Source organism: Scatophagus argus, chromosome 5, assembly GCF_020382885.2.
Source record: "Scatophagus argus isolate fScaArg1 chromosome 5, fScaArg1.pri, whole genome shotgun sequence".
In the NCBI taxonomy this organism is placed as follows: Eukaryota; Metazoa; Chordata; class Actinopteri; family Scatophagidae; genus Scatophagus; species Scatophagus argus.
This window is the reverse complement of record NC_058497.1, coordinates 4,714,210-4,736,459: the sequence shown is the minus strand read 5'-3', so window position 1 is coordinate 4,736,459 and position 22,250 is coordinate 4,714,210. Positions and strand designations below refer to the sequence as shown.

Sequence of the window (22,250 nt, the reverse complement as noted above, 5' to 3'; positions counted from 1 at the left end):
TTATGTAGTCCTTGGTTGTTAACTGGCAACAACTACTCCTCTCTTGGGTCTGTATTAAAAATATATTATCTCCCTGTAGTCTTATGTTAAGTAGAGTGTCTACTGTGTAAATATATGTAATCTGTTATAGTATTTAAAAACATTTAAAACAAGAGTGCTTGCCTGTGCTGTCCTTATGTTAATACTTTATAGGGAATGCTGCCAGCCTTCATTAATGGGTTACACTACAACCTGTCAAAATCAGGCTGATCTAGTGAAATGTGAAACCAGTTTTTTTCTCAATCTAGTGGAAAAATGGCAAACCTTACCTTTTAATGTGCATGTCCCCAAACAGACAGCCATATCTGGAACAGAAAGTACAGCAGTGGCCCAGGCCAACGGTGAGAGCGTCACAGCTGCTGCTACACCAGCAGTGGTTAGGCCAGGTGAGTACCACATGCACAAAGCATTGAGCACAGTCACACAAAGATATACATACAATCTCTCAGTTGTCATGCTCATATTTAGTTTTACTTTTTAATTAGCTGCTGATATTTGATAGGCTTATTAAATGCTTTGTTTTTTTTGGTGAGTAAGGGAAGGTTAGTAATACTTCTTACATAGTTACTGCTGTTTTTATTTTATTTGATATCTTATATTTGCAGTAACGGGTTGTTTTGTTTCAGAAGTGTTTTAAGATAAAAACAGAATAAAGAAGTTTCAATTTGCTCATTTACATTTTCAGGACCATCATTAATTAACATAAATTCAACTCAAGAAGCAAGATTCTCTTCTGTCTTAATATGTAAAAATGACATTTGGATGTTTAAAGCTAATGCTTTCCTGTTAAGATTTCAGTTCTGTTAAGAGCAAGTTGTAAGCAAAGAGAAAGGTTGGAGTTGATCTTGTTACAATGCATGACCTCATTTTTCATAAATGAGCTTACTTTCAACAACAGCAACTTTCAGCAACAAATATTTTTAAGGAAGTGGATGGCTTAAAATAAGCGTATAGTTTAGGAATAGGTCACATACATAATACATACATTATCAGAAACTGACCATCTGTTCATCTTTAACCTCTAATTAAGGATCTAAAAGTAAAGGGTGTCACATTTTATTTCTACTAAATCTGCCTGTTTGAAGCTTCAGTGCTCTTAGGTATTGGGTGAATTTTATGCAGGGCAGGGCAAGATTGGATGGTAAAAACACTGAGCTGATGAACTGACAGTGAAGTCTTAATAGCATTTCCTTCTTTCCCTGCAGATGACAGAGGAAAACCTACTCCCCCTCCTTCATCAAAGAGTCCTGAACTTTATAAAGGTGACCCTGTATCCACTGAGACCACCTCCTCTGACATGAACACTAAGCCCCCTTCACCCCCACTACTATCAGAAGCAGAGGACATCCCACCTGACACTATTTCCACACTTGCGCCCATCACTCCTGTTGGAGATGTGATGGATTCTCCCCCACCTCCCAGGGAACCCACTCCAACCCTCCAATCGGCACCTGAGGTGCCTGCCTACCCTGCACCTTTGCCTGACCCGGTGCGCACCTGTGCTGTGCAAGACGAAACAGACAAGAAAGCCACAGAGACAACAGAGGAGGTGGTGAAAGAGGAAGAGGTTAAAGCAGAAGAGGGAGCTATCTCTCCGGACACTCCTCTTGCACCGCCCTCTACTACTAACGGTGTTGCAGAGGTGGAGGCAGAAAGGCTGTCGGTGATGTTGCCACCCAGTCACCTTGAGGCCCCTCTAGAATCTCCCATCGCACAACCTGAGGAGCTCTGCCTCCCCAATGGCCTGCCACTGCCTGCTCCTCAAGACCCCGAGGTGCCTGCCGTCAGTACAGCAGAGCGTGATGACAGCCCCATCGCTGAGCCCGACATCAGCCAGGAGCTTGTCATTCAGACCTCCACAGCCATTACTGAGGCGGCTCCTGCGCCTGTTGTCCAAGCTGTACCTACACCTGTTGACCAGCCTGCACCCACTGATCTGAGTCTTGCTGATCCAGTTGTCCAGGCAGCACCTATCCAGGCCGAGGTCCAAGACATGGTTCCTACAGTTGCCAGGGATGTAAAGGAAGATACCCCAGTGCCCCAGCCCACCACTAAGGAAGAGAAGCCATCCCCTGCAGAGACGGTTTCCATAGCTGACAGCGCCTCAGAAACAGTGCCCTCTCCTCCCCCACCCACAGCAGAGGAGAAGGAGGACACTCCTCCTCCACAGACGGTCACCCCCGCCTTTGTAGAAACTACTATGCAAGGTTAGTTATTACAATATGCTAAAATATTTGACACTCCAGAATTATTCTCCATCATTAACTTCTGTCAGGTATGTTTTTGTTGATCTTAGGCTGGTTGTGTTTGTCTTCCTCTAGCTGCTGTGTCTGTGCCAAAGAAAAAGAGAAAGATGAAGGATCTGAATAAAAAGGAGGCAGTGGGAGACCTCCTGGATGCCTTTAAAGAGGTGTGCTTGCAGTAATGCGTGTATTCATGCATTTCAGTGCTTTTACAATCTGTTTTAATGAACCATTAGTTATTCCAAACCTATTGGCAGTGTATAAACCAAATCAGCCCCCAAACATCACAGTGCAGTGAGAAAAGAATTGTATTTTCAGCCTCACTCTCTCCTGACCCCTCTCCCGTCTTTGAACAAGGAGCAGGTAGTGGCCCCACCAGAGCCCGAGCCGACCCCCGCCCGGGTACTGGAGACCCAGCCTCCTGCTGCCTCCCCTCCTGCCCCAGAGGAGGCGGAACTGACCTGGGAGGACAAGGAAGACAAACTGGACGCTGAGAACATTCAGCCAAGTCATCCTGAGCCGACCACCACTGACAAGAAGTACCAGTACAAAGAGGGTGGGTCTCTGAACCTTGATACCTTTCAGTGCCTTTTGCTAGCAATTCAGTGTGAACAGTGATCTTATCTCACTTGTGTTCGGGAGTTAGCAGTGTTTCAGCTGACTATGTTTAAGTTTGCTTTGTTGAAAATGAGGGAGTGACCTTTTACTTCATGGTGTTTCAGCTGACGTGAGTGTTCAGTGGAAAATGACAACATAATTTTTCAACTATGAGCCACTTGAAGTTGTGATTGTTTTTGTTTGTTTTATAGATTTAGCTAAGTTGTAGGCCATGACCTTTTGCCTTTTTTGTACCTTTTTTCTTTTAAATAAATGCAACAATAAGCAGTAGTCAAAGAAGCATCTTCCTTCAAACTAATCATTTTAACATCTTTCATGAAAAACCTCTCCTCTTATATGCTATGCAAAACACAGATCATGTATCGTACTGTACTGTACTGTACCTGTTCAGTCATACAGTATGTTCATTCATACATTTACCAGCCTATCTGCCACCTTGTGGACATTATGTGGCATGACAGTATACAGTTGTACTGACCAAGGATCAGTTACTCCCCTTCACTCCGTAGTGCAGCTTTTCTGTGTAGGGAGCATTGCATCTATAATGTGTCAATTATAGATGACAATGTGTCGTTCTGAGTGGATGCTGAGAAATATGTAACTTGAAAATATTACAGATGTTTTCAGTAAAGAAATATTACTCTCTTTTTCTGTTTTGTTTATCTCTTTTAGAGCAATGGAAACCAATCAATACAGAAGAGAAGAAGAAATATGACAGAGAGTTTCTTCTGGGCTTCCAGTTTATCTCAGCCAGCATGAACAAGCCTGAGGGTCTACCAGCCATCAGTGATGTTGTTCTAGACAAGGTGCAACTTCTTCTCACTCTAAAGACTTGATCACATATGCAGTTTGAAAGTAGTAGTGTAAAGCACTTTGATATTAGCTTAGTGTAGTGTAAATTGTGCAGTGTAAATACACTTCTCTTCCCTTGCCATAGACACTCTGTCCTTCTGTGGAGAAAGAAGACAAGTAATGAGTTTGCACAAGTTATTTTTTGTTCGAGTTTGAGCAACCAAGAAGGACTGATGGGATGTAATAAATGTGCCTATGACTGGCAACACAAAAAGACATGAAGAGCAGCATTGCATCTGAGGAAATAATCTGAATAAATTTCCAGTTGATGTTCATTTCTGTCTTTTTTAGGCTAACAAGACCCCCCTGCGTCAACTGGATCCCAGCCGTCTGCCAGGGATGAACTGTGGCCCCGACTTCACGCCATCCTTCGCCAACCTCGGCCGACCTGGCATGGGAGGAGGAAGCAGAGGACCAGTAAGTTAACATTTTAGTGTGATCCAAGGGCTATGTACATGAAGTTCATAGCTTATGAATGAAATGGCATTTTTGTCCCTTCCTCCTCTCTCCTTGTAGCCTCCAAGCATGGGCATTGGAGTCGGTGGTCCACGTCGCTCTCAGCAGATCCAAAGGAAAGAGCCAAGGAAAATCATCACCAGCATGTCACTCAATGATGACGTGCAGCTGAACAAGGCAGAGAAGGCTTGGAAACCTTCAACAAAGAAAAGCGTTCGTAGCCGTGTAGGAGAGGACAGCGAGGAGAATGATCCAGAACAGATTAAGACCCAGGAGCTGTTTAAACGAGTTCGCAGTATCCTCAACAAACTGACCCCCCAAAAGTTTCAGCAGTTAATGAAACAGGTGACGGAACTGACTATTGACACTGAGGAGAGATTGAAAGGAGTCATAGATCTTACCTTCGAAAAGGCCATCTCCGAGCCAGACTTTTCGGTGGCCTATGCCAACATGTGCCGCTGCCTTAGCGGGGTAAGTGGTACCACACACAGTATGGAAAGATGTGTTGAATAAGCTCCAGTGTTTACTCTAGGACTGTATTTTAGGTGTTCTTTTCTTTCTTTAGAGCTTAATGGTGTGTTGATATGATGAGTTAAATGATTGATTTCTCGTACCGTCAGTGATTGACAATAAATATTCGCTGATTGTACTAATCAGAAAGTCAGTGTAAGGCTGACTGATTATCTGCACTGGATTATCACCTTGGGCCTATTTATCAGTCCCCTCACCCAGGGCTGATAAAACTGAGCAGCATCATGGAGTGAAGGAAACGACAAACAGATCTTCCCAAAAATCATCTTACTGCTACAGCATACACCCAACAACACCTGGAACTTCAGTTTTTGATGTTCAGGTCCTCGAGCTTAGATATGGACCTTAAAATCATTTAGATTCTGGGATAATAGTTTAATGAAGAAACACTTGAATAGTGGAAGCATCTTTATGTTTTATTTATAATTCAAATTGCCTGGAAACAATCATTAGAATGGGAATAATAGAATATAACATTCTTTATTGATTTTTTTTTTTTTCTGATCTAAGTGAAGAGATTGGGGAACTGAGATCCACATAGCCCTATATACTGTCTTTTCCTGCCCTTCTTTAATGTACTTTTTCCTCTGCTCAATTCAGCTTAAAGTCCAAACCACAGATAAGCTGGGAGGTTCAAATTTCCGCAAGCTGCTGCTCAATCGATGCCAGAAGGAGTTTGAAAAGGATAAAGATGATGACGAGATCTTTGAGAAGAAGCAGAAAGAGCTGGAGGCTGCCTCAGAGGTATAATACTTCCTCACAGAAAATGAATTGCCTGCCCTCCTTAACCGTTTCCTTTTTTTTTGTTCACTCTTTAGGTTGTAAATTCCTCCATTGCAGGACTAAAAGATTATCTTATCTTATCATACATTGTTTCTCTGACAGGAAGAGGAAAAGCAGCGGCTCATTGACGAGCTACAAGAGGCCAAAGACAAGGCCAGGAGGCGCTCACTAGGCAACATTAAGTTCATTGGTGAGCTGTTCAAGCTTAAAATGCTCACAGAGGTCATCATGCATGACTGCATTGTAAAGCTGCTCAAAAACCACGATGAGGAGTCCCTGGAGTGCCTGTGTAGACTGTTGTCCACCATTGGCAAGGACCTAGACTTTGAGAAGGCCAAGGTACAACAAACACAGTTAAATAGGGAGATGAATAGGAAATCACATCACATACAAACACATGCTTATAAATGTGTGGCTGAATCAAGTTTTAATTGGAATTGTAAATAGACTCACAAAATGTGTTGTGGTCATCCTCAGCCCCGTATGGACCAGTACTTCAATCAGATGGAGAAAATCATAAAGGAGAGGAAGACCACCTCTAGGATCCGCTTTATGTTGCAGGATGTGCTGGACCTTCGACGGGTAAAGCCCTAACACACACATATAGTACACTTAGCCTGGATGATTGCAGCTCCTTCTAGCACCTAAAGTGGGTAGTGGTTGCAAACAGAGCTAATCTTGCCACATAAAATGATTGATGATTGTCAGTGATCCAAAATTTCCGCTACTGCCAAGCCTTGTCAAAATATTCTCTGGTCAGGCAATCCAATATAAGAACTGTACAAACACTTTTTACTAACTATATCCATAGCAAAGGTGAAAACGAGTAACTAGTATTTTCACCGGTTTGTGTCTCACGGTCACTACTGTTACTGTTTTCCTTCCTCTGAAGGAATGCTGCAGTCCTGTAGTTAGGCTCCCAGTCGCACCCACACAGTGTTACAAAACCTGCAGTCTTCAGTGTTTTTACAAGCCAAAATCAGATGTTCCAAGTCAGTACATCGGCCCAATTTAAGTATGAAAGACACACTTTGTTATTTTCTTTCTTGGCAAAGGAAGAATAGACAAGTTGAGATTCTCTAGAATGTCTGCCTCCAGATTACTTTCAGTTCTGTTCTTCCATGAACGCTGCAGTCAACAACATATCCAGTGACAGCGACAATATTCACAGATGCCTTCTGATTGTGTCATCAGTCAAAATGAGAAATACTTCAGTACAGATTGTTCTGTGTGACTAGTCTACTAAACCACACTTACTCTTTTTAATTAAAACCATGTGGTGATATTAACAGAAAAATTTATGTTTTCATATTTTTTAAAAACTTTTTAGTTACATTTCACTTGAACATCCAGAACTCCAATGTGCAAATCATGTAAAAAATGGAACAGTCTGTGAATTATTTTGTCATGACTCACAATCTTTCCCTCTCTCCCACATCCTAGAACAACTGGGTTCCCCGGCGAGGCGACCAGGGCCCCAAGACAATCGACCAGATCCACAAAGAGGCTGAGATGGAGGAGCACAGGGAGCAGATGAAGGTGCAGCAAGCCCTCGTCTCCAAGAAGGAGTTGGGCAGCGGCCCTGGAGGGAGGATGGGTGGAGGAGGTCCCGGGGGTCGTGGGGGCCCTCACACCCCAGGCAGGGGTGCTCCTCCCCAGGATGAGGGCTGGAATACAGTACCCATCTCCAAGAACCGACCTATTGACACCTCTCGCCTTAGCAAAATTACTAAGGTAGGAGAGGAAGAGTAGCTTTTCATTGGGTCTGAATACACATCACAGGAAATCAGTTTAATGTTATGAAGTCTAATGGGTTGTCCTTCAGCAAACCATTTCTTTCAGACTCGTTTTGTATCAGGACATATCAGAGATATCTGTTACAATTCCCATAATGTTGTTCCCTATTTGTAGTTTTGGCAAGTGTGTTTTTAACCAACAGTCTCTTCTTTCAGACTCCTGTTCTTGACTTCAACAATCAGTTGCTTGCCCCTGGAGGTAAAGGCACATGGGGGAGTTGGGGTAAGGGCAGCAGTGGTGGCACTAGTGCTAAACCGGCGGACTCTGGTACGTTTCTCAGACTGATGTGGTTATACATCAAAACGTTATCTAGTCAGGCATCTTAAAGCTGAAACCTAACATGTGCTTTGTGTTTATTTTCATCACCAGGATCAGAGGCAGGCAGCCGTCCAGCCACTAGCACTCTGAACCGGTTCTCAGCCTTACAACAGCCTTCGTCCTCTTCAGGCTCCTCGCTGGACTCAGACAGACGAGTTCCTCAGAGGTGAGGAACGGGACACAAAAGTCAATTCAGTGGACTTCACCAGAAAATGCACTGTGGCGCTGCGGGACCCCTATGTGTGTGTGTGTGTGTGTGTTTTGTTTTGTTTTGTTTTTTTGACACTCTGCTTTCCATCTACAGAAACAGCTCAAGCAGAGAGCGCGGTGATAACTTTGACCGCTCTAATCGCGGCAGTGACCGATTTGACAGACGAGACGAGCGACGGGATGAGCGGCGGGATGACCGTGATAGAAACCGGCTGCAAGTCACCAAACGCAGCTTCAGCCGGGAGAACGAAGAGCGCAGCCGAGAGCGGGAGCAGGGTGGCTCGGCCGATCCTGTCCGCAGGGTAGCAAGCATGACAGACGACAGGGACAGAGGCAGCAGAGAGAGAGCCAGGAGCAAAGAGAGTAAGTGGCACGACATACAGAAATAGAATAGATTTAAATTACACAGTGAAACTTAAATCAAAAGTCTGAGAATTTTCTATAATGTAGCAAATAAAATTGTCTGGGAATTCCGAGTAATCAGAAAGGAATTTTAAAAAATTGCATGTAAAATAAAGGCAGTATTGATAAAAGACAGGTAATCGGTAACCAAAAACCATTTTTATCAGCCATCTGCGAATTCCAAACTAGACATACTATACTACAAAAATCAAGCTCTCCCACAAGAAATGTTTGGGAAAAATATAGTCTTCTTTATTTACATAGATATATATATATATATTTATATATATTAAGCTAGCATAAATTCACATCAGTAAATCTTAATTTGTTTTTTGTTTTGTGCGGGAACAGTGAAGCGGGAGACAGCTGTCACACCCCCACCTCCTCAGACCCCCACCAAGCCTGCCTTGACAGAGGAAGAAATGAACAGAAAGTCTACAGCCATCATTGAGGAGTACCTCCATATCAACGACATGAAGGTATGCACCGACGTGTATATGAAAAAGCAAAGGAAACACCAGAGGAGTACCCTTCTGTTTCTCCCTTGTTTATAAAAAAATTGCATATCCTATTACTGCTTCAAAATAAAAATCCCACTGCAATTCGTCAGCTTGACATTTAAAATGTGAAACAGCAGGAGATGTTTGGTTTGCTTTAGCATTGACAAACACAGTTCAGATATAATTGTAGGAGGCCTGTCACAGAACAAAAAGAGACTTCTATCATTCGGATAAAATAGTAAGCTAACACTGAAGTGCCTGTGTGGATTGTTTAACGTGTTATTACAAAAACACTTTCATCCTTACAGAAGCCTGCCAACACCTGCTAAAAGCCATGCAGCACCTTCAAAACTTAGATCAATCTTTATGTCTGCCCCAACAGGAGGCTCTGCAGTGTGTGAAAGAGATGAACAGCACTCAGCAGCTGTTTTTATTTGTGCGAAATGGACTGGAGTCGACGCTGGAGCGCAGCACCATCGCCAGGGAGCACATGGGCCTGCTGCTGCACCAGCTCATAAAGACCGGCATCCTCCCAACACAGCAGTACTATAAAGGGTCAGTGTGCAACCCCAGAGAGGTTGGAATGTAGTTGTAAAGCTATATAAGGGTACATCTAATAAGAAAGTATATAAATCCGAGAGCTGTATGTGAGCTGTATTACAGCAGAGCTTCAGGTGTTTACTGAAGTTTGTAACAGCAGGATTTAAAATGAATAGAAGCCCCCAGGGGAAATGCTAGCTTTAACTAGTAAATTAGTCACTGAAAAGTAGTTGTTTTAAGCATTTGTTGAAAATGAGAGTTCTTGAAGTCAGTTTCCATATGTGAGCCTTGTTGCTTAGTTTTCCCATCTCATTTTGATTTCGTGTTCTTAATTCTTTGTTGTTAAAACTTTGAAATGTGTGCACGTTCCTCCTCAGACTTCAGGAAATCCTGGAGCTGGCTGAAGATATGGCAATAGACATCCCTCACATCTGGCTGTACCTGGCAGAACTGATCACACCCATGCTCCATGAGGGAGGCATCCCCATGGGAGAACTTTTCAGGTTAGTCCCAGGGTTCAGTCGGCCCCTCAGCAGAAGCAGAACCTTTTGGTTGTTATTAATTTATTAGTTTGATGTATGACCCATGTTGACCTCTTCTGCCTCCAGGGAGATTTCAAAGCCTTTGATCCCTCTGGGCAAAGCTGGAGTCCTGCTGGTCCACATCCTCACTTTACTCTGCAAAGGAATGGTGAGAAGCAATCAATTATAATCCTTTATCTGTATTACAGCGTATCATTTGTTTGCAGTATTTTTGCAAACTGATGCATTTTATGGCAATCAATATTTTAAATTCAAACACTTTCATGTATAAACTCATTATTTTGCACTAAATGTGTATTGAAGAAAACATAAAACACTAAGCACATATGTGAATCAGTTCATATGGTCATGATTAATGTTGGCTATAGTGTGATCAATGAGTGTCTACCTGTATCTGCCTCATCATCAGAGCCATAAAAAGGCGGGCACAATGTGGAGGGAGGCTGGCCTCCGGTGGAAAGACTTCCTCCCTGAAGACGAAGACGTCAACAAGTTTGTGACAGAAAAGGTGAGTGGTCGCTCACTAGCTTCATCGTCATCAGCTGGGGATATGCATTGCTATATTGTTACCGTTTAAGTAGTTGCTGAGCCTATAGTACTGCAGTGTCAAAACTACATAAATAGGATGTGAGTTTTTTTGTTTTTTAGAGTGAGAAGAGGACTAGAGGTAACCTGAGCAGTATAATGTAAATATGAGCATGAAGCCTGTTTCTGTCTCCAACTAGGATGTGGAGTTCACACTGGGCGATGAGTCGGAGAAGAGCAAAAAGAAGGAGCTGAGCTCTGAGGAGCTGACCAAACAGCTCGACAGGCTGATCCAGGACAAGGCCGACAATCAGAGGATCTTTGACTGGATTGAGGTTTGTATACTTGCTCGTGTGTAATTTCAAGCATTATTTCACTACCATCCTCTTTTCCATTTGCTTCCTTTGATGTTCTTTACTTTTTTTTTCATGGACTTAGAATGATACTTTGGTCACGTGTATCAAGTGCATGTGCTTGTATTTTGAACTGCATATTAATGTCATTAGCTGATGCTGTGCTAATGTTAGGCTTTTAGGTTTCTCAAAAGTAAAGTGAGGGCTTCTCATGCCTGCGATAATTAGCCATAAACATAAGACTAAATGCAAACAAAGCAGACGGTCTTTCCTATGAAACTAATGTGATTAAGTCAACTTCTGGATGTTTACAGATCCAAACTTTGTTATTGCACATTTCTTTGTGTTGTTTGGAGCTCCAGTTTCCTGCCTTTTTCTAAGTACAATTGTCTCTGTGCTGCAGGCCAACCTGGACGAGCAGCAGACCTCCTCCAACATGTTTGTCCGAGCTCTCATGACGTGCATCTGTCAGTCAGCAGTCATCTGTGAGTCATCTTGCACCCTTCACATTCCTCATCAAGGCCTACTTATTGAAGTGCACCTCAATAAGAATGAGACAGACTTTAACTAATCACTATGCTGAGTCAAAATATTAAAAGTGAATTACTAGATACAGTCAAGTCAAGTCAACTCTAACTCGTAGACTGTGCCTTTGGAGGCCTGTTCAGTGAAATTCTCCTAAAATTACTGCCTCCAGGTGAGAACCCCTACAAGGTGGACAGTGAGCAGATCAAGCTGAGGGCCAAGCTGCTGCAGAAATACCTGAAGGATGAACAGAAGGAGCTGCAGGCTCTGTACGCCCTGCAGGCGCTGATGGTGCAGATGGAGCAACCTGCCAGTGAGTGGCTGTCTTTGTTACCTCAAATACTTGATATTTTTTGCCACTTTCAGGAACATATTTTTGTTTTTACATTATTTCTATATATTATTCTTCTAGTACATGGTGCAATCAGTTTATTTATTTGTACTAATATGATTTACAGCTGTTCCAAGCAGTACTCTGATCTGAATCATGTTTTATGGGGAAATGTTTTCTGGTTTCCCTCCTAGCTGCTTTACCTCAGCTCTGGGTGATTTACGTTGTTTCCTGATGGACAGACTGTAATGTTAGCTGGTGAGCTCAGTTAGCTGTGCAGTTAGCCGGCTCTCCCTACTGGGTCACTCCACCCCAGGCCAGAAAACCTCCTCCCCTCCTCCTGGTGCTCCAAAGGTCCTGTGTTACAAATGCAGTTTGATAGGTTTGATAGCTGTCTTTGATGACTGTCTAACTAACTAACAGTTAGCAGCAGTTAGAGGTTACTTAAGAATTAGTGAGGATGGCTGTCCCTCATTTAACTCTGTAAATCACTCAGTTATTTTCTTCATAAGATATGATCAAGTTTCACCAAGATCAGTGAATCAAGTTATAAAGCTCACCAGCCTCATCAAATTGGTGCCACATAATTTCTATTTTCCAAGATAAGCTACTGTAGCTGCTGTATGCTGTTGAGCACACCAGCAAAAGGGTGAGGCCTCCAGAGTTTGGCCAATCAGAAGAGGGCTTTTATTGAGGGGGGGCAGGACCTAAAACAGCTGGTTTCAGACAGAAGGTGAACTGAGGGGCTGCATAAAGGGCCTGTATACAATAAATAAAGAATTACTTGCACTGTGACTCATGCAGAGCTACTCGAGCGGAGCCCCAGAATAAAGATTTAGAGCTGGAAATGAGCATAATAGGTCACCTTTAAATTGCCGCGAACCATCTTTTCACATATCCTGTCCTTGCCTCTGTCAGATCTGCTGCGGATGTTCTTTGACACTCTTTACGACGAGGACGTGATCAAAGAGGAGGCCTTTTACAAGTGGGAGTCGAGTAAAGACCCTGCCGAGCAGCAGGGCAAGGGCGTAGCCCTCAAGTCTGTCACCGCCTTTTTCACTTGGCTGCGCGAGGCCGAGGACGAGTCTGACAACAGCTAGGGCTCCCCCTCGGACTGGTGTGAGTCTACAGAGGATCCTTGGGGAGAACGACTGTTCTGTGGATGATTCGGAGGACTCTGAATCAGCAAAATCCTTCTGCATAAACAGAATAAAAAAGTGAGAAAAAAAATTCTTCAACTGGGAGAGATTGTATTATGGATCGAACATTCGATCATGTTATTTTTGTTTTCTTTTTTGTTTGTTCTTGGGTTTCTTGTTTTTTCTTGCCCAACCGAATGTCTTTTTGAATTAAATAAAAATACAAGATTATATAGAGAGAATAGATATAAGAAAGAGAATGCTGACAAGCATTACAAGCCGTGGGAGATAATGCTGTTTCCTTCAGTATTTTTTTTTTTTTTTTTTAAGGTTTATCTCCTGTTTTCAAACGGCTTTTGAAGACACTTTGCTTAATTACAGATATATATATATATGAAAAAGCTGTTAAAACTAAAAGGCTGTTCACATCTATATTTTTGATGACTTCATCCTTTGCCATGTGGACACGACACAGCAACATTGTCATGTCACGTGTACGGTGATCTACATGACATGCTTATGTAGACGGCTAGCTTTTTGTTTCTCTTTTTCTGGTGTTGGATGATTGGAGTGTGTGTTTTGTAATAAAATAGAAAACTACAAAGAAAAGTGGAGAGAGCTGTCTAATGGACATTTCAGAAAAAGTTACAGCAACGGTTTGGACTCCCAAGGATTTTATACAGACTTTAAGTGAACAGTATCCCTGTGGGGAGGGGCGATGAACATTGACCATTTTGCTGCTGGGGGGTAACGACGCCCTTCAACCCCACCCAAAACCCCCAATATACCCTCCAGTGTGTCTGTTTCACTTGTTTCCTGCTCTTCAAAACACAAACTGTGGACTGACAAAAGGAGAACAAAGAGTGAGGCTGCACCTTCCTTCACAGCCTGTTGTTGGATTTTAAAAACATAAAATACCATTTATTGAAACTTGAATAAAAGTATACACTCAAAAATACACTTTAATGACAAAAGACTTTGAAAATAGTTTAACAGCACGAATCCTAAGGCTTTTTCTGCTTTCATGAGTGGAAATGCATTTCAGGAGAGTTCTGTAAATACATGATGGATTGTTTATTTTTGTTTTGTTTTGTTTTCAAAGAAAAAAAACTCTTCCCTGTATTTATATTTTTCTCTCCTCAGCTGGCAGAAGGTGCTTGTAATTATCCAACCCAAGTCATTGATTACAATTTAATTGAAAATTTGTAAATATTTTTTGCTTTACTTTATTAAAAAGATATTTAATTAAAGAAAATGAATGCCTCTTTTCACATCCCAGACTGGAAGAGATAATAAAGATTGTTGCCAATAAAAGAAAAACTCCCATACTTTTTGTTTGTTGTGTACATTTGTTAAGACTTTCTGGAGGCTGATTCACCTGCTAATGTGGCCTCTGGCCTCTCTGGTTTCTCTGGTTGCTTTGCTTTGCTTCACAGCAGAGTTGATGACATCATTGTAAGTTAATGTTCAGCAGTACAAGCCTGATATTTCTATTCAACAAACCATTTAAAATAAGCTCTGTGGGTTGCAGGGCTCTGGTTTTTATTGCGTTGTATATACCCTTTGTTTTCATTTTTGACATTGTGTCCAAGTGTTATGCTGGCTTCATAATTTTACAAAAACAAATTTTAACTCAACTGCTTACCAGAGGAAAACTAAATCAAGGTACTTTTCTTAACCTTAGAAGAGAGTCTTATCTCATAGTCTTTATTTGCACATGGAGATTCTTTGTTGTCATGTGGATGACTGCTGTCGTTGACTCCCAAATGACAAAAGCATTGGGCCACCACTCTTCCAACTTCCACTCTTCTGGAAAGGATTTCCACAAGATTTTGGAATGTTTCTGTGGAAATTTTTGCGGAATAGATTGCTGGAATAGAAAAGGGCCTTTCCCAAAGTGTTGCCACAAAGTAGGAAGCATAGCATTGTCCAAAATGTCTTGAACCATTAAGATTTCCCTTCACTGGAAGTAATGGGCAAAGCCTAACCCCTGAAAAACAGCCCCATACCATACCTGAACTCAATAAGAAAGAGGTGTGTGTGGATACTTTTGTCTATATGGTGTATGTCACGTGATGGCCACTGTCGAAACTCCATTTGCTCTTTTTAGATCAAACTATGAAGCAATGAGCTTTGACGCTCAACTCTTCTACAGGAGCAGAAGCACTAATAAGGCCTTTTTTTCGACTGTTAGGAGTCACTTCTCTAAAATGGCCAGTGTTCTATGATTACTGACTGTAGAGCAGATGAAAATGAGGCCTTAGCTATCTGCAGCGGTTCTCTCATCAATCTTTGTTTATTAATTAAAAATAATAATAATAACAAAGCTGACACAATACTTTGGTTTCCTATCCATATTCTAAGCTACATGGACATGGACTGGTAAGGTGAATGTTTTTTTTTGTTTTAACAAACATTTCACAATTCAACAACCAGTATAAATTCATGTGGTTGCTAACGTGTTAGTCTTTAAGTGATGTCCTAGTTTGGGGATTGGTGCTTCTTCATGTCCCTGAGGCACAGTGTGTTGGGACAAACAGCCTGCTGGTAAAGCTGTTCAGCAGTATCAAGCACAGTAGCTGGAGGTGAAATTGAACTTATTGCTAGCTTTGAAACTAGGTTGTCCTGTACCACAAAATAGCAAAATAGATAGTCAACCATGTGATTGATAAGGGAATTTCTATCAAGTGAAATGAATGCAGAAAAACAAGGTAAAAATACAAAATATCAGCAAACTTCAATGAAAAAAAATTACAAGGAGGTACAAAATGTGCTTTGCACCTCCTTTACAGTCTTCACAAAACAGAAATAGGTTAAATGTGCAATGCTCCAGTTTCCTCTCTCAGTCTAAAGACAGTCAGATGAGCTGGAGAGTCAAACTACCCTGAGAAGCAGTAACATAGAAGCCAGCTTTTCAACTGTTGTCCAACAGTTGTCCAGAAAGGTTCTTTGTCCATCACTGCTTTATTCATCAGAGCAGGGAACATTCAACATCCGTGAATAAGCCTGTACTCTACTTGTGGTACAGAGGTAAATTCACCAGTTTAAGTCAGCCCCACCAGCAACCACAAATAGAAAGTGTGCTTCTAAATGCGTCTTGGTCCAAACTAGTGTGTATGCTCAGCAAACACTGTTGAACACCAAAAAAAAAAAAAAAAAATCTGAGAATATCATCATCGTCAGCATTTGTGGGCAGTCGATCACTGCTGTGCTCTGTTGCACAGCCCACAGGCTTTTGGAGTCCCATCTGCCTCAGGGAAACACCTAAACTCAGATGTTCTCAGTTAAGCTGTACTAAACACAACAGATCTACAGCAGAAGTAGCCTGTAATTCAACCTCTGTGTAACCTCACCCAGGGCCAGGCCATCATTTTAAACTGCCCTTATCAGCTTATCGCACTTGTTACAAGACCTGCTCTCTCCGTGCTGACATGCTCAGCCTCGGGGGAATTGCCTTATCTTTAACCTGCTTTCTCTCAGCTGCAGTATTGCAGTCAGCTGGACCCGTTTTTTTCACACTGTTCCGTTACCAGAGGTACCGCCATCGTTCCACTGTAATCCCTCCTAAGCGTATTTGCACAAGGTATTGCGGAAAGGTAAGAAGTCACATGGGGACTGTACAGTTCAGTTTGGTACACTTCAGACTCTACAGAGTCAATAATTTTTTTTCTCCATATCTGACAGTAAAGTTAAGGAAACTTCTTGTTTTTTTAAAAGAGATCTACCACTCTGTAATTAAAATAATAAAAAAAAAAACGGGAAAGAAAGTGACTTATGATGGCTTCTGTTATTCTATTATAGAGTTTAGCTGTTAGTTCAGTGAGTGATATATGTAGGAAAGGATCACAAGGATCATTGGAGGATCTCAGGACATTTGTTAAAGTATAACTGCACAAAGGTATGTATCTGAAACAGAGAATGTTTTATTCCAAATTTCTTTTATTAGTCTCTGGATATGCTCTTTAATCTGTTTTACTTTTGTCTAAAGAAGGACTGAGACCAGTTATAACTAACTGGTCTTAAGTTATATCACTAACTGTGTGCAATCAAAAGTTCCTCCATGTGCTCTCCCTTTCCTTTGATTTGAAGGAGACTGTGTGTGTGTATGTTTAGGAGATGGCACAAGATATCTCCAGTGAGCTTAATCTGGATTACTCACAGGCATCTCTAGTTATGAGGAAATATGTGACAGGCCATTCACACTTGTACCAATCACTATGGCATGTTCTTAATACTGCATGCACAGCAAATTTGTTCTGTCTTTTGGCTATAGAGGTATATACATTTTTGGTATTTGGCTTCCCTGGTGGGTCGAGCTGAAAATGCTTCTTTCCAAACACAATCTGAAGGTATGTACCAAGATTTATGATGACTGGACAAATCATTAATGAGTTCTGGCCATTTTCCTGCTAGACAAAGCCCTTAACAAAGCTGCTACTACAGATAATAATAATAATAATAACAATAATAATAATAAACCAGCATGAACACAGTAAGGTTTTGCTCCACTGGGGCTAAAACCCTAAGATTCAGTCTGAACATCTGAAAAAGCAGAAGGTTTGCATAAAGAGAAGATTGTGGTTTGTCATTTACTTAAGACTGCACCCCTGCCTGATGGTTTGTGGATATTGCAGGAATGCCATTTGAAGCCATCTGCAAACAGTTTTGTATACATTTGTTCAGTAGCATTTATCTGCCTCTGCTGCCTGCTAATGACTTTTGGTTTATAAGGGAAGCTACTGTGCACATCTGTTGAGTGTTTTAGAACTGTTTGCAGGATTTCATCTATATTTCTATATACTTTTGGCATCCTAAAATTAGTCAAATTTAGATATACTTAGTCTGGAAATATTGACATTGGCATACAAACCTTTCATCAATTTTCACTTGTAAAATGCAAGCTCCTGCCCTGCCCCTGCTGCAAAATGAGGGGGAGGCAGCATTTGTCTCTTCTTCCTCACACTCACTTCAAGTTGAGCCTTGGTATTTACTACCCTTAATACACTAGAGGGAGCCATTACCCTTTATATACCACCCACATTCAGTCGTTCTTTCTGACATCTTGTGAATATTTCCTGAATAATCAATTTACCTCATACAACAAGGAATAAAACATATTAAAATGTAATACTTGCAGTTAAAACTGATTTTCATATGAGATCTTTCTGCTTGTCAACACATGCTACAACCTGTGTTTGATGAAAACACTCGTTTTGTGTGAAAATGTATTTTTCTACACTTTCAGTGAGTGAAAAACTAAAAGCAAATCCACAGATGTAGATTTTTTTCTGAGTGTGTTCATATGAGTCTGAGAATGTAAATATCAGTACTGTGTCTATGTGTTTCAGTTAACTGTTTCAACAGCCATGTGTATGTGTGTTAGCCCTTTGAGACAAACTGCTTGTAAAAATGTGCTATACAAATAAAGTTGTCTTGTCTTGTCTATACAGTCATGCCAGCACATGTCCTTGGAAAACAGCTAAAAACAAAAGACAAAAGCCAAAAAGAAAAAAAGGACTGTGGTAGTTTGGGATTTTTCCTTCTATGACTGCAGTGAAAAGCACATCTATTTTATGGTGAGCATTTTATCTCTGTATTGGCATTTTATCATGTATTGCTCAGCTGATCGGTGCCAATGCAACTCAGTGTAGACAGTCGAGCATAGTCTGAAGGTTGCTGTAGGTGGTGGGATGAGTTGAGTCCAAAGGTATTTTTCTTTCTTCAGTGAGGACAAGGACAGAACATTATAAGTGAAAAACTGACACAGAGCCTCCATAAATCTCGCAAGCTTAGTCTTTACTCCAAGCTCTGGAACAAGTCTGAAACAGCAGGACAGGAATGAGCCTCAAAGCTAGATGCTAGACCAATCAGCTAAATGTGGGAGGTTTTACTTGATTGCTTTGACCTTTCCTTGCCTTATTCTAGTATCCTTGACATCACTGAAAGCCATTTTCAGACATACAAGAGAATCTTATTTGCTACTACTGGGGCATACAGTAGGAAATGTTCCACTTTGGAGCTTTATTGTGCCATTTTGAGTGGTGGCCCAGCTATACTCTTTCTGATAGAAAGGAATATAGGGTATAGAGTAAAAATATTCTGCAAACAATAGATTCTCTTGGTCTGAATGAAAACTTTTAAGTTAAGTTAAACTAGATATTACCATGGTGGATCTGTCATGTTCCCATTACGTGCCTTATGAATAAGGGGAATATAGGACCTCGGTAACATAGTACCCTGGGAGAGCTCATATGTAGAGCTGGGAACATAAGACCCCAGGAACATACGACTTGTTCCATGTTCCAATTATGAGCCATATAAATATAGGACACATAGGAATGATTCCAACAAAATCTGCCTACCAACATCTCTAAACTTCAAACAAGAGTCAACTAAGCTGTTAACCTATGTTTCCAGTCTTTATGCTAAGCTAACCAGCTCCTGGAGTTGTGCTGCATTCGATTTGTACTCGTAAGTCGTTTTCCGAGTTGTTTTCCGACTTCCAAAGTTGGAATTCCAACTCGTCAACTCAGTCGATCTCAGAGGACACCGAATTTGCAAATCAAGATAAAACTGCCCAGAGCCTCAACTGTAAACAAAGGCTGTGGTTTCGCATGTTTTTAGCGCTTTTGTCTTTTTGTGTCCAATTTAGTAAGCCGTATACACAATACTGTCCATCTGCTGCATATGGACACATAGCTATAGTCTTGTTAGGTGTCAAATACTGTGTAATTTGTTGTTAATTGACCGGTGCAGCTTGTAACCAGTTGATATTGCTATAACAACAATGGCTGAATAACGTTACAAATGAGATGTCTTGTGATGTGGCAAATAGAAGGAAAAAAGGAAGCTCAGTTTTTAACAGATGTGGTTTCACTCCGCGTCCAAACTTACAGCTTGCAAGTGCAAATTGAAAGCAGGGTTAGTGAACATACACAACAGTGCTGTCAATCTTGTCAACTAACATTCAGCAAAATAAGTGAAAAGGATCATTCCAAAAAATGTCAAACTCATGTTTTTCATGTACTGTGTTTTTGTAACATCAGAATGGTCTCTTTTGCTATGTTTGACCCTTTTCCTTTGCTCTACCTGACTACCTGCTGACACAACCTGTTTTTTTCCCACAGGGAAAAACAGTACAGTAATGAGCTTACATCATACCATCATGAATCATAACTCTGTAGCAGATGGCAGCGTGTGTGCAACAGTCTGCTGTCCTGCAGGCCGCTGAGACCCACACCATTAAGGACAGAGAGTGTGGTCGCTTCGCTTCACCAGCGTCACTGACAACATGTCAGCCAGTTCCACTCAACCTGCAGTGTTCTGCACCATGCCATTCAGCTGCCGCACTGTGCTTCTCCTTCACGAAGCTGTGGTCTGCCTCTGAGCATTCTGAGATTTGTGTGTTTCAGTGTATGAGATTGAATTTAAGGTTAGGTTTATTTATAAATCCCACCTTTTACTACTAAAGGTAACACAAGGTACTTTTATTAAATGTCAAATTGAAGAACAACTGATACAAAAAGACGCTGAGAACGATCTGAGTAAAAAAAAATTTCCTTCAAAATTCTACACAAAATACCCTATAATGACATAAAAACAAATTTATTAAATTAAATAAAGCAAAAATATAGCACAGTATTCACACCCTGTGATCAGTACTTTGTTGAAGCCCCTTTGGCAGCAATTACAGTCTCAAGTCTTCCTAAATATGATCCTATAAGCTTGGCACACTTATTTTAGGGCAGTTTCTCCCGCTCTTCAATGCAGAACCTCTCAAGCTCCATCAGCTTGGATGGGGAGCGTCGGTGCAAAGCCATTTTCAGATCTCTCCAGAGATGCTCAACAGGGTTCAAGTCTGGGCTCTGGCTGGGCCACTCGAGGACATTCACAGAGTTGTCCTGAAGCTTCTCCTTTGTGATGTTGGCTGTATGCTGAGGGTTGTTGTCCTGTTGGAAGATAAACCTTCGCCCCAGTCTGAGGTCCAGTGCACTCTGGAGCAGGTTGTCAGCAAGGATGTCTCTGTACATTGCTGCATTCATCTTTCCCTCGACCCTCACTAGTCTCCCAGTTCCTGCTGCTGCAGAACATCCCCACAGCATGATGCTACCACCACCACGCTTCACAGCAGGAATGGTATTGGCCAGGAGATGAGCAGTGTCTGCTTTCCTCCAGACATGACGCTTGTCATTCATGCCAAAGAGTTCAGTCTTTGTTTCATCAGACCAGAGAATTTTGTTTCTCATGGTCTGAGAGTCCTTCAGGTGCCTTCTGGCAAACTCCATGCAGGAGTGGCTTCCGTCTGGCCACTCTGCCATACAGGCCTGATTGGTGAAGTGCCACAGAAATGGTTGTCCTTCTTGAAGGTTCTCCCCTCTCTACAGAACAACACTGGAGCTCTGTCAGTGTGACCGTTGGGTTGTTGATCACCTCCCTGACTAAGGCCCTTCTAAGGTCCCCGATCACTCAGTTTAGTTGGGCAGCCAGCTCGAGGAAGAGTCCTGATGGTTCCAAACTTCTGGAAACAGGATGCACCTGACCTCAATTTTGAGTGTCATGCCAAAGGGCGTGAATACTTATGTACATGTTACATTTTTTGTTCTTCATTTTTAATAAATTTACAAAACATTCAAGCAAACTTGTTTCACTTTGTCATTATAAGGTATTTGGTGTAGGAATTTGAGGGAAACATGAATTGAATCCATTTTGGAATGAGACTGTAACATAACAAAATGTGGAAAAAGTGAACAGGTGTGAATACTTTCTGGATGCGCTGTATCTTAAAATCTACCGAACGGATTGCCCTGAAATTTGTACAGACTTTCATGATCCCTAGTAGATGGATCCTAATATTGCATATCCTCCAACTTTTGCTCTTTCGCCACTATTGGATCAAAACCTAAAAATTTCCTGGTGCTTTGGTTTATAGTGAAATTCCTGTAACCCTAATTCCCATCAATCTCAGTTTGATGTTTGGTGGTAATTTATTAACATGATAACATACTCAACTAACAGTGCAGTTGACATGATAAATATATCTTCTTAACATTAGCTTGTTAGCCTCAACATCTTGAGCATGCTAACATGTTAACATTAGCATGTAGCTCAAAGTGGCAGGAGAACTGCCTCATAAGACTTCAGTAAACCAGAATAATGGCCCACTGTCACTGTAGGAGGTTACCTCGTCAACCTAAATGGAAGTTTGCCTGTTGCTTATGTGATTGATATAAATGTTTTGATAAAAGAATTACGATTGATAAAAGAATTACATCATAAACACTATTAACAATTTAGCACTTTAACTTTTTTCACTTATAGATTCTAAAAAACTATATTCTTATAGAAAATTTTCAGTATAGCTTATATATGTAAACTGTACTGTTACACAAGGATTACCGTCACTGCTCAATGAAGTCACCAGGGGAAAAAATAGCAGCACATTAATAAGGAGTGAAGAGTTGAGGTTTTAATTGAATTAAATGAATGACTTAAATGGGAAGTGTGGTTCTGGATATTTTAAGTCTGCGACATTAACATTACTCTGTC

General features: G+C 41.3%; 1 protein-coding gene and 1 long non-coding RNA gene across 4 annotated transcripts in view; both read left to right on the top strand.

The window, feature by feature from the left end:
* Positions 1 to 14,018, top strand: part of LOC124058861 (eukaryotic translation initiation factor 4 gamma 1-like) — a 33,556-nt gene extending 19,538 nt beyond the window's left edge. Inside the window, exons 11-33 of one of the 3 annotated variants that reach the window (XM_046388453.1) lie at positions 335 to 425; positions 1,224 to 2,246; positions 2,361 to 2,449; positions 2,640 to 2,838; positions 3,573 to 3,706; positions 4,044 to 4,169; positions 4,269 to 4,679; positions 5,340 to 5,483; positions 5,625 to 5,861; positions 6,000 to 6,104; positions 6,966 to 7,256; positions 7,475 to 7,586; positions 7,689 to 7,803; positions 7,942 to 8,210; positions 8,601 to 8,728; positions 9,132 to 9,304; positions 9,667 to 9,792; positions 9,898 to 9,979; positions 10,241 to 10,339; positions 10,557 to 10,691; positions 11,113 to 11,194; positions 11,407 to 11,547; positions 12,484 to 14,018. In XM_046388453.1, coding sequence (XP_046244409.1) covers positions 335 to 425; positions 1,224 to 2,246; positions 2,361 to 2,449; positions 2,640 to 2,838; positions 3,573 to 3,706; positions 4,044 to 4,169; positions 4,269 to 4,679; positions 5,340 to 5,483; positions 5,625 to 5,861; positions 6,000 to 6,104; positions 6,966 to 7,256; positions 7,475 to 7,586; positions 7,689 to 7,803; positions 7,942 to 8,210; positions 8,601 to 8,728; positions 9,132 to 9,304; positions 9,667 to 9,792; positions 9,898 to 9,979; positions 10,241 to 10,339; positions 10,557 to 10,691; positions 11,113 to 11,194; positions 11,407 to 11,547; positions 12,484 to 12,665 — 4,494 coding nt within the window. In that variant the 3' untranslated portion in view covers positions 12,666 to 14,018. The remainder of the gene's footprint in view (positions 1 to 334; positions 426 to 1,223; positions 2,247 to 2,360; positions 2,450 to 2,639; positions 2,839 to 3,572; positions 3,707 to 4,043; positions 4,170 to 4,268; positions 4,680 to 5,339; positions 5,484 to 5,624; positions 5,862 to 5,999; positions 6,105 to 6,965; positions 7,257 to 7,474; positions 7,587 to 7,688; positions 7,804 to 7,941; positions 8,211 to 8,600; positions 8,729 to 9,131; positions 9,305 to 9,666; positions 9,793 to 9,897; positions 9,980 to 10,240; positions 10,340 to 10,556; positions 10,692 to 11,112; positions 11,195 to 11,406; positions 11,548 to 12,483) is intronic. The other 2 variants (XM_046388455.1, XM_046388454.1) reach the window with 2 other exon arrangements.
* A 2,197-nt stretch (positions 14,019 to 16,215) lies between these two features.
* On the top strand, positions 16,216 to 20,287 carry LOC124059015. The gene is made up of 4 exons (XR_006843354.1): positions 16,216 to 16,300; positions 16,506 to 16,602; positions 18,155 to 18,280; positions 19,847 to 20,287. It is a non-coding gene; the product is annotated as an uncharacterized LOC124059015 (long non-coding RNA).
* The last annotated feature ends 1,963 nt before the right edge of the window (positions 20,288 to 22,250 follow it).